At 40.8% G+C, this 13,594-nt stretch overlaps 2 protein-coding genes across 3 annotated transcripts; one reads left to right on the top strand and one right to left on the bottom strand.

The window, feature by feature from the left end:
- Positions 1–1,848: 1,848 nt before the first annotated feature.
- cdc26 (cell division cycle 26 homolog) lies at positions 1,849–4,645 on the bottom strand. Of its 2 annotated transcripts, XM_026354759.1 has the most exons (4): positions 4,560–4,638; positions 4,021–4,093; positions 2,214–2,309; positions 1,849–2,080 (listed from the first exon to the last, which is right to left on the bottom strand). In XM_026354759.1, exons 3-4 carry the CDS (start codon positions 2,292–2,294, stop codon positions 1,877–1,879), a joined length of 285 nt encoding a protein of 94 aa, XP_026210544.1. In that variant the 5' UTR covers positions 2,295–2,309; positions 4,021–4,093; positions 4,560–4,638; the 3' UTR covers positions 1,849–1,876. The 2 variants fall into 2 exon arrangements, with proteins under 2 accessions (XP_026210544.1, XP_026210543.1); XM_026354758.1 differs by lacking the exon at positions 4,021–4,093 and having other exon boundaries at positions 4,560–4,645.
- On the top strand, positions 4,593–13,455 carry prpf4 (PRP4 pre-mRNA processing factor 4 homolog (yeast)). Its single transcript, XM_026354757.1, has 15 exons — positions 4,593–4,723; positions 6,073–6,278; positions 6,364–6,550; positions 9,964–10,051; positions 10,224–10,303; positions 10,569–10,662; positions 10,844–10,938; positions 11,081–11,139; positions 11,341–11,464; positions 11,990–12,079; positions 12,185–12,307; positions 12,596–12,703; positions 12,788–12,906; positions 13,050–13,156; positions 13,239–13,455. The coding sequence occupies exons 2-15, from the start codon at positions 6,107–6,109 to the stop codon at positions 13,323–13,325; spliced, it is 1,533 nt and encodes a 510-aa protein (XP_026210542.1). The 5' UTR covers positions 4,593–4,723; positions 6,073–6,106; the 3' UTR covers positions 13,326–13,455.
- Positions 13,456–13,594: the final 139 nt, after the last annotated feature.

The following is a 13,594-nucleotide window of genomic DNA, read 5'->3' as shown; positions in this document are numbered from 1 at the left end:
TAGAACAAATAAAGGTTAACGGAGAAGATTGTTCATCATGAGCCTCTTCCAAATATTTGGGAGAAATACCATTTAGTATGGGACAAATACAGTATTTTCCGCACTATAAGGCGCACCTAAAAGCCTTCAATTTTCTCAAAAGCCGACAGTGCGCCTTCTATATGGATCAATATTGAGTCAGACACGCAGTAGAACACGGGAATGGTTCAACATTAACGAATCAATGGTGCGGAAGTGGAGGCAGCAACAAGATGGGCAAGAAAAGAAGACTAAACAGTTTCCGAGCGAACAAAGCGAGATGGCCACACTTGGAGGACAAACTCCTGTCTTTTGTTTATGTAACTGAAAGAAACTAAATTAACAAATAATACACATCGTTACACATTTGGTATGTTACACTCGCACACGCTAGCTTGACTTGAATGAAGCACACGTAATTTATCACATGTAACAGGTTAACAACTAACATACTTCTAATGACAGTAAACATGTTAATACTTACAAAGACAAATGCTTTCCAAGGCACAAACGTATAAAGCACACTCAGCATAGACATGAACCAGTTTGTTTTACTGTGGAAACTAAACTAGCTTAATTTACCGACGGAGAAAATACATCAAAGCTGTACTATTGAACAGAGAGTGGAAAGAGCGCTCACTCTGCAACTAATTATCTTAACAAAGATCAACTAAAATACACAACTCTCACTCTGATAAATTTTAAGAACAATACTATAATACTTTTAGCTGCCTTTGTCACAACTTATTGTTATTCATTTATCACTTGAACTGAAAGGCATGATGGCAATCTATTAATAAAGTCTGACCGACCTCTCTGTGCGAGGATCCGCCGACTACCTTTCAGGCTGACCTCTTATTTTGAAGGTCCCGTTTCTGGGCGGAATGGTGTTCATGGATGGAGTATGGACTGTGATACTTTTTCCCGGTTTGTGTTTTGTTGAATACCAGTGTTTTTCGTTGGATTATCTGTTGGATTATTTTGAATTTCCTATTGGAGGTACAGGTTTGGATTATCTATGTTTCAAGGACTTTGATTTCACCAGGTATTAATATTGGCTCCTTTTGTGTTTTTCTAAAGAAAAGACTGCTCAGCTGATGCTTGCGCTGTAGTTTTGTTTGTGTGCAGCAATAAACGCACTGAAATGAGTAGATTGCTTCGGCCTTATTATTGGTCCTACTAACTCCTGACACTCTGACTGTTTTGTTGACATTCCCTTTAGCGCAGCTCCATCTAATGTTGCATAACTAACGCCAGCCTCTACTGTAGCGTCTATTCTATGCGCCTTATAATGCGGCACTCCTTATATATGAAAAAAGTTTTAAAATAGGCAATTCATTGAAGGTGCGCCTTATAGTGCGGAAAATACGGTAATAAAGCAATAAAATATCAGAGCAAATTTTACCCAGAGAGTTGGGGAATTGTGGATCTGATAGAAACGATTCAAATGAACAAACTACCAAGGATCTTGTTTTTCTACAAATGCAGCAGAAAAGCAGTTTTGGGAATAATTTAATTCATTTGTAGAGCGCTTTTTACAATTGACATTGTCACAAAGCAGCTTTACACAACCAAAGAAACTATTGAAGTTGGAATAAGATAAATCATTGTGCAGTTAAGTTCTATAATTCCAACACTAGCCCAACTAAGGCATTTCATCTGCTGCTGCATGTTGAGCAACTAATGGGGAAACAAAAGAACATTAACTAAACAATGTTTTAATTTATTCACTGAAGACATGAAATGAAACCATTTAACCTGATGGAACTAGTGGTTTACGCAGCTCAGAGTTTACGTCCAGCAGACAAGACAAATGATAAACAAATTCAGTTTTATTCATTGTCTTTAATTTGTTTTATTAAAACTGTAAACTTCCAAATAAGGTCGGCAGCGTTGACGGTTTGGGGTGGGGCTTGTAGCCGATTCGCTCGTTGATGAGCTCCGCCCTTGTTGTGGTGGATGAGGACGCTGAGGCCGCACCCCCTGTGACGTCGACACTGACAACAGAAGTCCCGCCTGCTCGGCCTCCTGACTCCGCCTCCTCTCGCTGACGCTTTCGAGCCTTTGAAAAACAACAGTTATGTTCAGTCCTGATACTGACAGTACCTGTGTACTGCTACTGGCTGATTAGCGTACTGTACAGTACTGATACTGACATCCAAAATATAATAATGTAATCGAGTAATAATGTAAACCTCAAGCTCCTTCTTGACACTTTCAAACTCTTCGGTGTCGTCAATCTTCAGCTCCAGACGTGTCGGTTTCCTCCTCAACATGTTCACTGGCAGCAGCTGTCGCACGGACACAGACACAAACACACATTTTCAACCAGAAAATCATCAACATGTGAAATAACCTGCAGAAAACACTAAACCTGGCGAGTTATTTTAGTCACTTTTTTTACTCGATCGAGAAACGATTCCTAGATTAAGGTCGAGTCCAAACACGGGAAAACCTTCAAGAAAAGTTTGAGACTTGGACAAAAACAATTTCAGAAAAATAACTCAATGTCAAAGTGGAAACAGGTTTCCTCAAAGTAATGTCATTTAAATAAAAATATATAAGGTGAAATCAGTGTTTGCATTAATATTCACCCCCTTTAAAATGACTGACCTCATCAAACAGAGGTCCAGATATTTGGTGATAGTAGTCCCACAATTAGTGAAATGGGGATCAGCTGAGTGCAGTGAATGTGTCTCAAGTGATTGCAGCATAAAGAAACTTGTGTTTGGAAGGTGTGACTAGACATTCCCTGATTAATCAGTATTCCTGGCTACTATTACACCATGAAGACAAAAGAACACTCCCAGCAACTCGGAGAACAGGTCACTGAAAAGCACAAGTCGGGATGGATACAAAAAAATCTTCAAGGCAAGGCTGAACATCTCATGGTGTTCAGTGAAATCCATCAAGTAATGATAGGAATATGGCCTAAATCTGCCTAGAACAGGTCGTCCACAAAAACTCAGTGTCTGTGCAAGAAGAACACTATTGAGAGAGGCCACTAACACACCGATGACTACTCTGAGGGAGTTACAAGCTTCAGCAGCTGAGATAGGAGAGACTGCACATACAACAACCGTTGCCCAGGTGCATCTACTAAATACTGACCTGAAGGGGGTGAATATTAATTTAAACACTGCTTTTTAACCTTACATATTTTTACTTTGTAGAAACCTCTTTTCACTTTGACATTAATGAGGTATGTTTCACATTTTCTTTCTCAAAGTCGCCAACTTTTTTTGACCATGATTGATTTATGTCAATAAAAGGATGAAACATCCAAGGGAGTGAATGCTTTTTATAGGCACTGTATCTGTGGGTTTTTAAAATGTGTATCAACATAAACATTTGGTCATTTATCAGACGCTTTCATCCAAAGAGACAAGGGTACACGGGTAGGACCTCTACTAGAGGTAGGACTCCTTCTGGAGGTTGGCCACCACCAGGATTCAAACCCCGGTCTCCCGCATGGAGGGTGAAAACGTTACCACTAACTAAGTAGATTTGAATCTGTTCTTCTACTGTGGTAGATGGGTGGTTATCATGTTCCTGTTTCATAATTAATACATTTAACTGATACTAAAGCGTTATCTCGTAGCCCTGTACATTTTGTTTGGAGCATTTTCATCTTATAGCTGAGCTTCATCATTTACAAACATTCACTTTACGCAGGAACCTCAGACTAGGAGCCTGATGCTGAAGCGTAACTGACATAGAGCTTTAGAGAAATGTCTTTAATGTTCCTTTTTATCAGGCAGTGGTGAGATTAGCGCTGCTTCTTTTTTAATCAAATGCAATGTTAATGTTATTTTCCTTTACCAACTGAATTCTTGAGCACTTGTTGTTAGATAAACTGTTTTATTAACGTTAACAAGTTGATTTAAAAAAACGCATGTTTATGGTTAAACTGGTCTTAGAGAGGTGCAGAAAGTGGTCCAATGGACCAGATGGTTTATCCTGCAGAGCACAGAGCAGGAAAAGTCCCTGACTCATTAGAACCTTCTCAGTTCACATGTAGTCCACATCAGTAGAGACAGAATCAGACACATGAAGACATTTAGACATAGGGCACCTGCAAAAAACATAAAGACACAGTAACGTGTCATGAGTTCTGGATTCATGACCAACAGGTTTAAACACAACAAAGTTTGGACCGAGGACTAATTTCAAGTATTTTACATGACAGCGGGTTCCTCTGACTGTTACTGTGGTTATTTAGTTCAAATGTCCTCAGACCTTCAAGTTTTATAAAGACATCCCATCGCTGTTAGTATGGGGATGTTAAATGTACAGTTTTTACACTTTATGACGGTTTGATACCCAAATAATCAGCTGTAGTCTTTAATAAACTGTGCGCGCTCCCGCGGACGGTGATCAGTTCGGTGGTCACTTTTTGGCACGACACCGACAACAGTAAACGGAAGCTACGCTGACCAGCTAACGTCTAATTAAACCGGAAACAGACAGTCGTTTATGCCAAAACTCAACAGCACAATTTGAATAGTTTGACCAGGTGAGATAAACATGTGTAAACCTACCGGACAACTGAGCTGGTGCAGTATTTCCCGGCGTTTCGCTCCTCCTGCGTCTGTTTGCTGCCGCTCTCTCCACCCAAAGAACAACCTTTGACCCAGGTAGTGACGACTTGTGTATTTCCGGGTCACGGCGCTCTGAGACGCCGCAGCTTCTTCTATCTTTACTGGTAAGTTTGCAAAAAATAACTTCAAAAAATTGAAAAAGTGTAGAGTTGAACAAAATAACTGTTTCTCGGCTGCTATTTTACCTGCTCAGGTGTGGTTGACGTATGTGTGAAGCTCCAAAAGTCAGCGTTTACATGCTCATGCTAATGCTAACACCGCGTTTTGTCTGTTTCCAGTCTGCACCAAACTACGTTGGGAAATCGAGCATTTAAAGAGTAATTCGTTAAGTTTCAAGTTTTCAGTTAATTAATAACTGGTTGGGTTAAATTAATCAAACATTTTTTAAAGCTCCTACTTACAATGACCTTTAATAATAAAATATTAACATATTTACTTTCATTACTGCAATGAAAGTTGTACAATCGGCACTTAATGGGTCAGTTCGAATACGTAAAGTCAATAATTCCTATTACTGTTTTAAAATAGTAATCAGTATTAAAAGCAAATAAATTATAAAACAGAAACATTTACATCAACGTTTCTTGTTTAAATTACCAAAAACGCGGAGTAAGTCCAAACAGTCCTACTATAAATGCTCATTTATGAATGTGATCATGTTCAGTGAAGGCTCAAAAATACAGGAAATAAATCTAATATGATATTTATACAGGTGATACAGTTTCCGACAGAAGTCGAGAGATGAAACAAAAACCCAACCACAGGTCTGTCTTTTATAAGTTTAGTTCATTGCCAAGAAAGACCAACAGTCATGCAGAGTGTCACAGCAGTGTGATAGTGAGTGTGCAAGAAACGTTAAGTATATACCCCTGCATAAAAGTGAGAGGTTGTGACCCTGAAAGAGAGTAGAAACAAAATTTACTGTCTGGGCTCCACAGAGATATGGTTCTGGGGATTTCCACTACAGTAATGGTCAGTAATGTTTAAAAGAAGTGAGATGTTTAACATAAGACATGGTGACATTTATGCAAAACAATAATTTAGACATGTATGATCTCAATTCAAAAAGTCCATGACATCAGTTCAGTCATCATCAAACCAGTGACAACCAACTAACCACCAGTGGTTGTAAGTTGATTTGAATGTAGCATGTTCAGTACCTGTGCATGTTTAAAGTTCCTCTGGAGCTCTACACAGCTCAGTATCTCAGTCTGGCTCAAGGATGTTAAACCACATGATCTGTCTTGTTCTGTAGCTTCTCTGCAGAGACTGAGGTGCAGCTGGTCGGTGGTGTTTGTTTTCGTTTGCAGTTTTGTCACTTAATAATTATAATAATTGAGATGTGTCACATTCAACTGTCCAGTCATCAGGATGCTTTAACTTTTGCTGATGTTGGACTGCTGTCGTTGTTTTATTTCTTCTTTCTTATTCTCTTGATTTTCTGTCACTGTAGTTTTCCTAGCAGCAGCAGCAGTAGAAGAAGAAAAATGTCAGACGAGGAGGATGCGGCTCCAGCCGTAAAAAAGAGTCGGGTTTTCTATGGGAGCCTGGAGGAGAAAGAGCGGGAACGTCTGAGCTCGGAGTTGGCGAGCGGCATGGCGACAGGAAGTGATGCGGTGAAGGTCGGGATAGAGGCAGGAAACATCAACATCTCCTCAGGTAGGTCAACTTCGGTAAAGATCTCAGGGATGTGGAAAGGTGTGAGCAGTCTAAGTGAGACTCAGTTTCCCATGGTGCTGTGCAGGAGAGACTCTGGAGATGGAAGAGCGAGTCAGTGAGCGGCAGCAGGAGGCTCTTGCGGAGTTCGAGCGGCGGCGGCGAGCACGGCAGATCACAGTCTCCACTGATGATGCTGAGGTGAAGGCCGGTCTCCGGGCGCTTGGGGAGCCAATCACATTGTTTGGAGAGGGGCCAGCTGACCGCCGGGAAAGGTGGGGGGGAATCTGTTTCTATTTGAATTGAAACTTTATTTGATGGTTGTGCTTTTTTTAAACTCACAAGTTAAAACCACAACATACAACTTAAACTGTGTTGACGACAGATCGCTGGACTGGTGAAGCTTCAGTTCTGTTGTTTTTTCATTTTGCATGCCCTGACTGGACGGTTGTTTCCGCCACCATAAGACACAAACATGTTTACGATAGTTCTTTTTACTGAGCCGTAAGTTACGTCACGTAACATGTTAACATAACATAACCCACACAGTAAATAATCGGAAGCTGAGGCCGAGGGATCATCTTTTCCTCTGTTGTTTTGAAAATTCATTTGTGTCCGGCAGTAAAGTGAATCTACTTCGGCTGGAGTCTGGATGATCCTGATTGCCTGTTGCTAAACTCCCACACAGAACAGAATTGATAGGTGCCTAAGATGATCAATTCAGCAGATCAGTCTGAGTTTATCCAGGTTACTTGAATTTGCTGGAAGCGATGGAGACAGAGAAGTCAGACGGCAGCAGGGCCTTGTGGTAATAAGGTAGTTCAGTTCAATTCAATTCAATTCAGTTTTATTTGTATAGCGCCAATTTACAACAGAAGTTATCTCAAGGCACTTTACAGTGTTTAAGGTTTAAGACCTTACAGAAAATATTTATACAAAAGATTATAGAGAAAACCCAACAACCCCATTTGAGCAAGCTTTAGGCAACAGTGGAGAGGAAAAACTCCCTTTAGAGAAAGAAACCTCTAGCAGAACCAGGCTCATAGTGGGTGGCCATCTGCCTCGACCGGTTGGGGTGAGTGGAAAGAGAAGAGAAAAGTACAGCAGGAACAAAAACAAAAACAAGCAGCAAGAACATTGGGCAGGTGAACTGGATTCTGGAGATGTACAGCTCCAGGCCGAGGATACCTGCAGAAAAGTACAGAGAGGAGGAAACACAACTACAGGAGAGAGAAGACACAAAGTTAATGACATGCAATGGTGGCATTTGCATTGATACAGGAGAAAGGAGAGAGGAGAGGAGCTCAGTTTATCAGTAGAGGTCCCCCAGCAGACTAACCTATATCAGCAGAACTAAGAGATGGTTCAGAGTCACCTGATCCATCTCTATCTATAAGCTTTATAAAAAAAGGAAAGTTTTAAGTCTAGTCTTAAATGTAGAGAGGGTGTCTGCCTCCCGAACCCGAACTGGGAGCTGGTTCCACAGGAGAGGGGCTTGATAGCTAAAGGCTCTGCCTCCCATTCAACATTTAGAAACTCTAGGAACCACAAGTAAACCTGCAGTCTGAGAACGGAGAGTTCTGCTTGAAAGATATGGAACTATGAGGTCTTTAAGATAAGATGGAGCCTGATTATTAAGGGATTTATAAGTGAGGAGAAGAATTTTAAATTCAATTCTGGATTTAACAGGGAGCCAATGGAGAGAAGCTAACGTGGGAGAAATATGATCTCTCTTGCTAAAACTGGAGGCTTTTTAATGAGTTATTGGGACATCCTATTAATAAGGAATTGCAATAGTCCAGTCTGGAAGTAACAAATGTGTGGACTACTTTTTCAGCATCACTTTGGGACAGGATGCTCCTAATTCTAACAATGTTTTTCAGGTGAAAAAAGGCAGTTCTAGAGATATCTTTGATGTATGAAGTGAAGGAGATATCCTGGTCAAAGATAACTCTGAGATTTCTTACAGTATTACTTGAGGCCAGTAGTAAGTCATCAATGGTGAGAATGTGATTAGACATAGTGTCTCTGAGGTTTTTGGGGCCCGAAAAGTATAACCTCTGTCTTGTCTGGATTTAGGAGAAGGAAATTGGAGGACATCCAGGCCTTTATGTCTTTTAAGCATGCTTGAAGTTTTTGATTGAACTGATTAGTTTCTCCTGGTTTCATAGATAAATATAGCTGAGTATCATCTGCATAACAATGGAAATTTATAGAGTGTTTCCTAATAATATTGCCTGAAGGAGACATATATAAAGTGAAAAGAATCGGTCCAAGCACAGATCCCTGTGCAACTCCATAGCTGACTTTTCTGTGCATGGAAGTCTCATCATTAACGTGTACAAAATGGAATCTATGTGATAGATACGATTTAAACCACTCTAGTGCTGTTCCTTTGATTCCAATGACATGTTCCAGTCTGTGTAATAAAATGTTGTGATCTATAGTGTCGAATGCAGCACTAAGATCTAACATGACGAGTATAGAGAGTAGTCCACTGTCTGATGCTAATAGAAGATCATTAGTAACCTTTACCAGTGCTGTTTCTGTGCTATGATGTACTCTAAATCCTGACTAGAAATCTTCATACAAGTTATTACTGCGCAGGTGGTCATACAATTGCTTAGAAACTATCTTTTCAAGGATTTTAGAGATAAAGGGCAGATTGGATATTGGTCTATAATTCGCTAAGACCCCTGAGTCCAGAGTAGGCTTTTTGAATAGGGGCTTGACTACAGCAACCTTAAAAGCCTGTGGTACGTAGCCTATTTGTAAAGACAGATTGATCTGATCTAATATGGACGTGCTGATCAAAGGTAAGACATCCTTGAGGAGTCTAGTCGGGATGGGATCTAAGTGATATGTTGATAGTTTAGAGAAATTAATTCAGAATGATCTACGGCAGGGGTGTCCAATCCCGGTCCTCAAGGGCCACCGTCCAGCTTGTTTTGCAACCAGCCTTGCACTTAGAGCTTCTGATTGGCTGAACACACCTGATCCAGGTAATCAGCAGTGGGTAAGGCAGAGATAGTTGGAAAACCAGCAGGATAGTGGCCCTCGAGGACCAGGATTGGACACCCCTGATCTACGGGGAGGAAGCAGTACGAGCGTGGTCTTGCAGATGAATCTAGAGTTGTTGTACAGTCCATGCTGTATGCACGGAGGATCTGATCAATTTTTTCTCTAATAGTTATGATTTTATTTGTAAAGAAATTCATAAAATCATTGCTGCTGAGAGTTGAGGGAATACTAGGCTTAACCGAGCTATGACTCTTTGTCAGCCTGGCTACAGTGCTGAAAAGAAACCTAGGGTTGTTCTTATTTACCTCTATTAATGAGGAGTAATATGAGGTTCTAGCTTTACGGAGGGCTTTTTAAAAATATATTATTAAACTATCTTTCCAGGCTAGGCAAGATTCATCTAAATTAGTGGAACGCCACCTCCTTTCCAACTTACGTGATTTCTGCTTTAAGCTACAGATTTGTGAATTGTACCATGGAGTTAAGTTCCTCTGACTCACTAGTTTCTTTTTCAGAGGAGCAACAATGTCAAGTATTGATACTATTATACTACTATATTGATAGTTCTTCTCCATAACAGAGCAGCAACAAATATTTAGAATTTTAAAAAGTGACTCATGCTCTTTTTTGCAGCTGTTTCATAATACGTTTTTCTGTCTGTGTTCAGACTGCGAAGCGTCCTGTCTGTGGTCGGACCTGATGCTTTGAAGAAGTCCAGGAAAGACGAAGAGAGAGCCAAGAGGTCACAGGATGAGGTCAGGATACACAGAACTATACAGAAATACACACACTGAAATAAGTGGACAGTTTACCTGAAATCTTTATAAAGTTGAAATGAAAGAGTTCAATTAATAAAGTAAAGGCAATATTTAAAAAAAAAAAAAAAAAAAACAGTGAAAATGAAACTTTCTTCCTGACCAATCGCAGTGCCAGCAGACGTGGTACCATGAAGGCTCTGCTTCCCTGAAGGACGCCCGGCTCTGGTTGGCTAAATACTCTCTGCCACGGTGAGTCATCAACACACTGACCAATCACTGACGTTCTTTCACAGATTAGTAGATGGACTTCTATTCATTCTGCACATGAACACACAAGACATTTGCAGTTCTTCGGTCTCTACTACAGAGTAGGTAGAGGTATAAGGACTTGATAGTGTTTCTCAACGCAAGTCTACAGACGAACGCAGCCTGAGACGACTGCAACATTGTCAGAAACTGAGCTCAAATTTGATTGGCTGTGACTCAAAAGCTCTTGCTGTGATTGGTCCATTAGGGCGATGAGGCGTCTGGAGGCTGCACGTGCTCAGAAGGATGTTCCTGAGGCAACAAGGGCGATTCGGCAACAAGAGCTGCACAAGAGCCTGAGGGTGAGATTTATTTTATTTTAATAAAAAACAGTTGAGTAATTTAAAAAATAAATTTAATAATAATATATTATATAAGAGTATATAGTTCACTTAGTTTTTTTTATCTTTTATTAATTAAACACTAGTAACAGAAAACATTTTAATTGTTCATATTAGTAAAAACCCAACTCTTCTTCTCCAGAATCTGAACAACTTCTGCAGTCAGATTGGAGATGATCGACCAATCAGCTTCTGCCACTTCAGCCCTGACTCAAAAATGTTGGCCACTGCCTCCTGGTAACCAGTTAACGCCACTATAGCATTAGCACTGTTAGCATCAGCTTAAGCAAATGCAATCTTTTTGGTTACTGTTAACGATAACAATTGCACATGTTGATGTAGTGATTAAGCTAATGCTAACACTTCCCCAACCCCACAGGAGTGGTCTGTGTAAGCTGTGGTCCATCCCTGATTGCAGTCTGATTCGCACACTCCGAGGTGAGACAATTTATTTTATAACAAGCGTTTTACAGTTTTGTATATGAGATGTTTTTGATTTTGTAAAATAGAGGCTTTTCGGAGGGGGGTAACGGGTAACGGTTGATACGTCATATGCAGTACATTGCGTACACAGAAGCAAATGGGAGTAACTGAGACTCCGCCCCCTGTCTGTTCTACTCTCTCTGACTGGCTGAACAGGACACAACACCAACGTGGGCGCGGTTGTCTTCCGCCCACAAGCAGGACTGTCTATTGACCAATCAGATGTCAGCTTGGCCTCGTGTGCTGCTGACGGGTCAGTGAAGCTGTGGAACCTGGAGAGGTAGGAGACAAGGAGGCAAGGAGGGAGGGAAATAGTGAGGATAGAACACAAGGAGGGAAGGAAAAAAGCATGCGTGAAGGGAGAGTGGTGAATGATAGTAAATATGTCGGTGAAGATTCTCAGTCGTCCAGGTGAAGTTATCTGGAAGTTTAGTCATGGTAACTGGACTTCCTTCTTGTTCAGTTGAAACGTTTCACTACTCATCAAGAAGGTTTTTCAGTCTGAAAATAGCTGGCTAGAGACACAAACTACAACTATCTTCAGACTGAAGAAGCTACTTGATGAGTAATAAGGAAGTCCAGCTGCCATGCCTCAACTTTCAGATAAGGAAGTAAAGGATAGAAGAAGGTAAGGAGATGGGATTGAGATGACAAGAAAGGAGGGATGGAGGTATGAGTAGAGGACTAAAGGAAAGACTTAAGGAAGGAGACAGAGAAGATGATATAGAAATAAGAAGTGAAGGAGGTGAGGAAATATTGACCAGAGGAACTGACCACCCCCCCATCTTTGTCCTGGTTGCAATAGCGACGAGCCAGTGGCCGACATTGAAGGCCACAGTGAGCGGGTTTCTCGGGTCAACTGGCATCCTTCAGGAAGATTCCTGGGAACTACCTGGTAAACGTTCTGTGTACTAATACACACTGAGTAATTATATGTAGTATTGTACCTGTGTGTTGTTACAATAGCACATTATTTATATCCACTATTGTTTCTGTGTAGTTACGATAACTCATGGCGTCTGTGGGACCTGGAGGTTCAGGAGGAAATCCTGCATCAGGAAGGTCACAGTAAAGGAGTCCACGACCTGAACTTCCACCCTGACGGATCCCTGGCTGCTACTGGGTAAAGTACTCACTTTACTGATCTGTGTACTACATGTTGTAGTAAAGATGAAACTGTTTGAAAATGTATTATCATGATTATTATATCACAATACTGTCTATACTACACACTGTACTCTGTAGCTATGATACCCTGCACATGTTGTAGTGTTTGACTGTAGTACTACAGTATTCATTCAAGTAATCTGATTTAAATAAAGTAAAAAAAATTAAATACTCATTCTCTGTGGACCTGCCGTTTTCTTGTGGACCAATCATCTGCCTCTGACTTTGACTGTTGTCCAATCAGAGGGCTGGATGCATTTGGCAGGGTGTGGGACCTACGGACAGGGCGCTGCGTCGTTTTCCTTGAGGGACACCTGAAGGAGATCTACAGTCTGCACTTCTCCCCCAACGGGTCAGCTAATCAGAAAGGAGTGTGCTCTACACACAGCCAGTCAGAGCGAGTTTTTAAATTTATCTTCCCTGTCTGTTCTTTCAGATATCACCTGGCAACAGGAAGTGGTGATAACACCTGCAAGGTTTGGGAGCTGAGAAATAGGAAGTGTTTGTACACTATCCCCGCCCATCAGAACCTGTTGTCTGCTGTCCGCTTCCAACGTAAAAAAAATACACACCTTTATTTTTAATGGAAAACACTTTTTTATTTTTTATCTATTTATTTGGTTTAGTTTTAAATTGAATATGGTTTCAGTTCAAACATAATGTTTGTGTCTCTGAGCTCACTTCCTGCTTGTTTATAGCCATTGATGGTCACTTCCTGTTAACTGGTGCATATGACAACACGGCGAAGGTTTGGAGTCACCCGGGTTGGATGCCACTAAAGACACTTGCTGGACACGAGGGGAAGGTACAAATGCTGTTCTGGGATTGGTCAGTTTACACTTTGCTGCTGATTGTTTTAGATGTCAACATGTCACACTGGTTTTCAGGTAATGGGCATCGACGTGTCACCGGATGGGAAACTGATTGCCACCAGCTCCTACGATCGAACCTTCAAACTCTGGTTGTCTGAGTGATGTCATCAGTGACATCACAATGAGGTAATTTGTGATGTCACAGAAGCAGAAGACAAAAACGGAACCTTTGTTGTAGAACTTGTTCAATTTTACTTGGTATTTTTATGAAAATAAAAATTTACAGCTTTGAGTTTTGTCTAAATTATTCTTTTTAAGTGACTGATTTCTGGTATATTTGTCTTGGTGCTGATCTTAACACCTGTTGCACAAGTGATGAGGACAAAGAGACCCACAAAGGACATGCAAGTGATTGGATATAGTCAGGAGAA

This window comes from Anabas testudineus, chromosome 12 (genome assembly GCF_900324465.2).
Source record: "Anabas testudineus chromosome 12, fAnaTes1.2, whole genome shotgun sequence".
Lineage (NCBI taxonomy): Eukaryota > Metazoa > Chordata > Actinopteri > Anabantiformes > Anabantidae > Anabas > Anabas testudineus.
The sequence above is the reverse complement of the archived record's forward strand: the minus strand, read 5'-3'. Positions and strand labels throughout refer to the sequence as shown.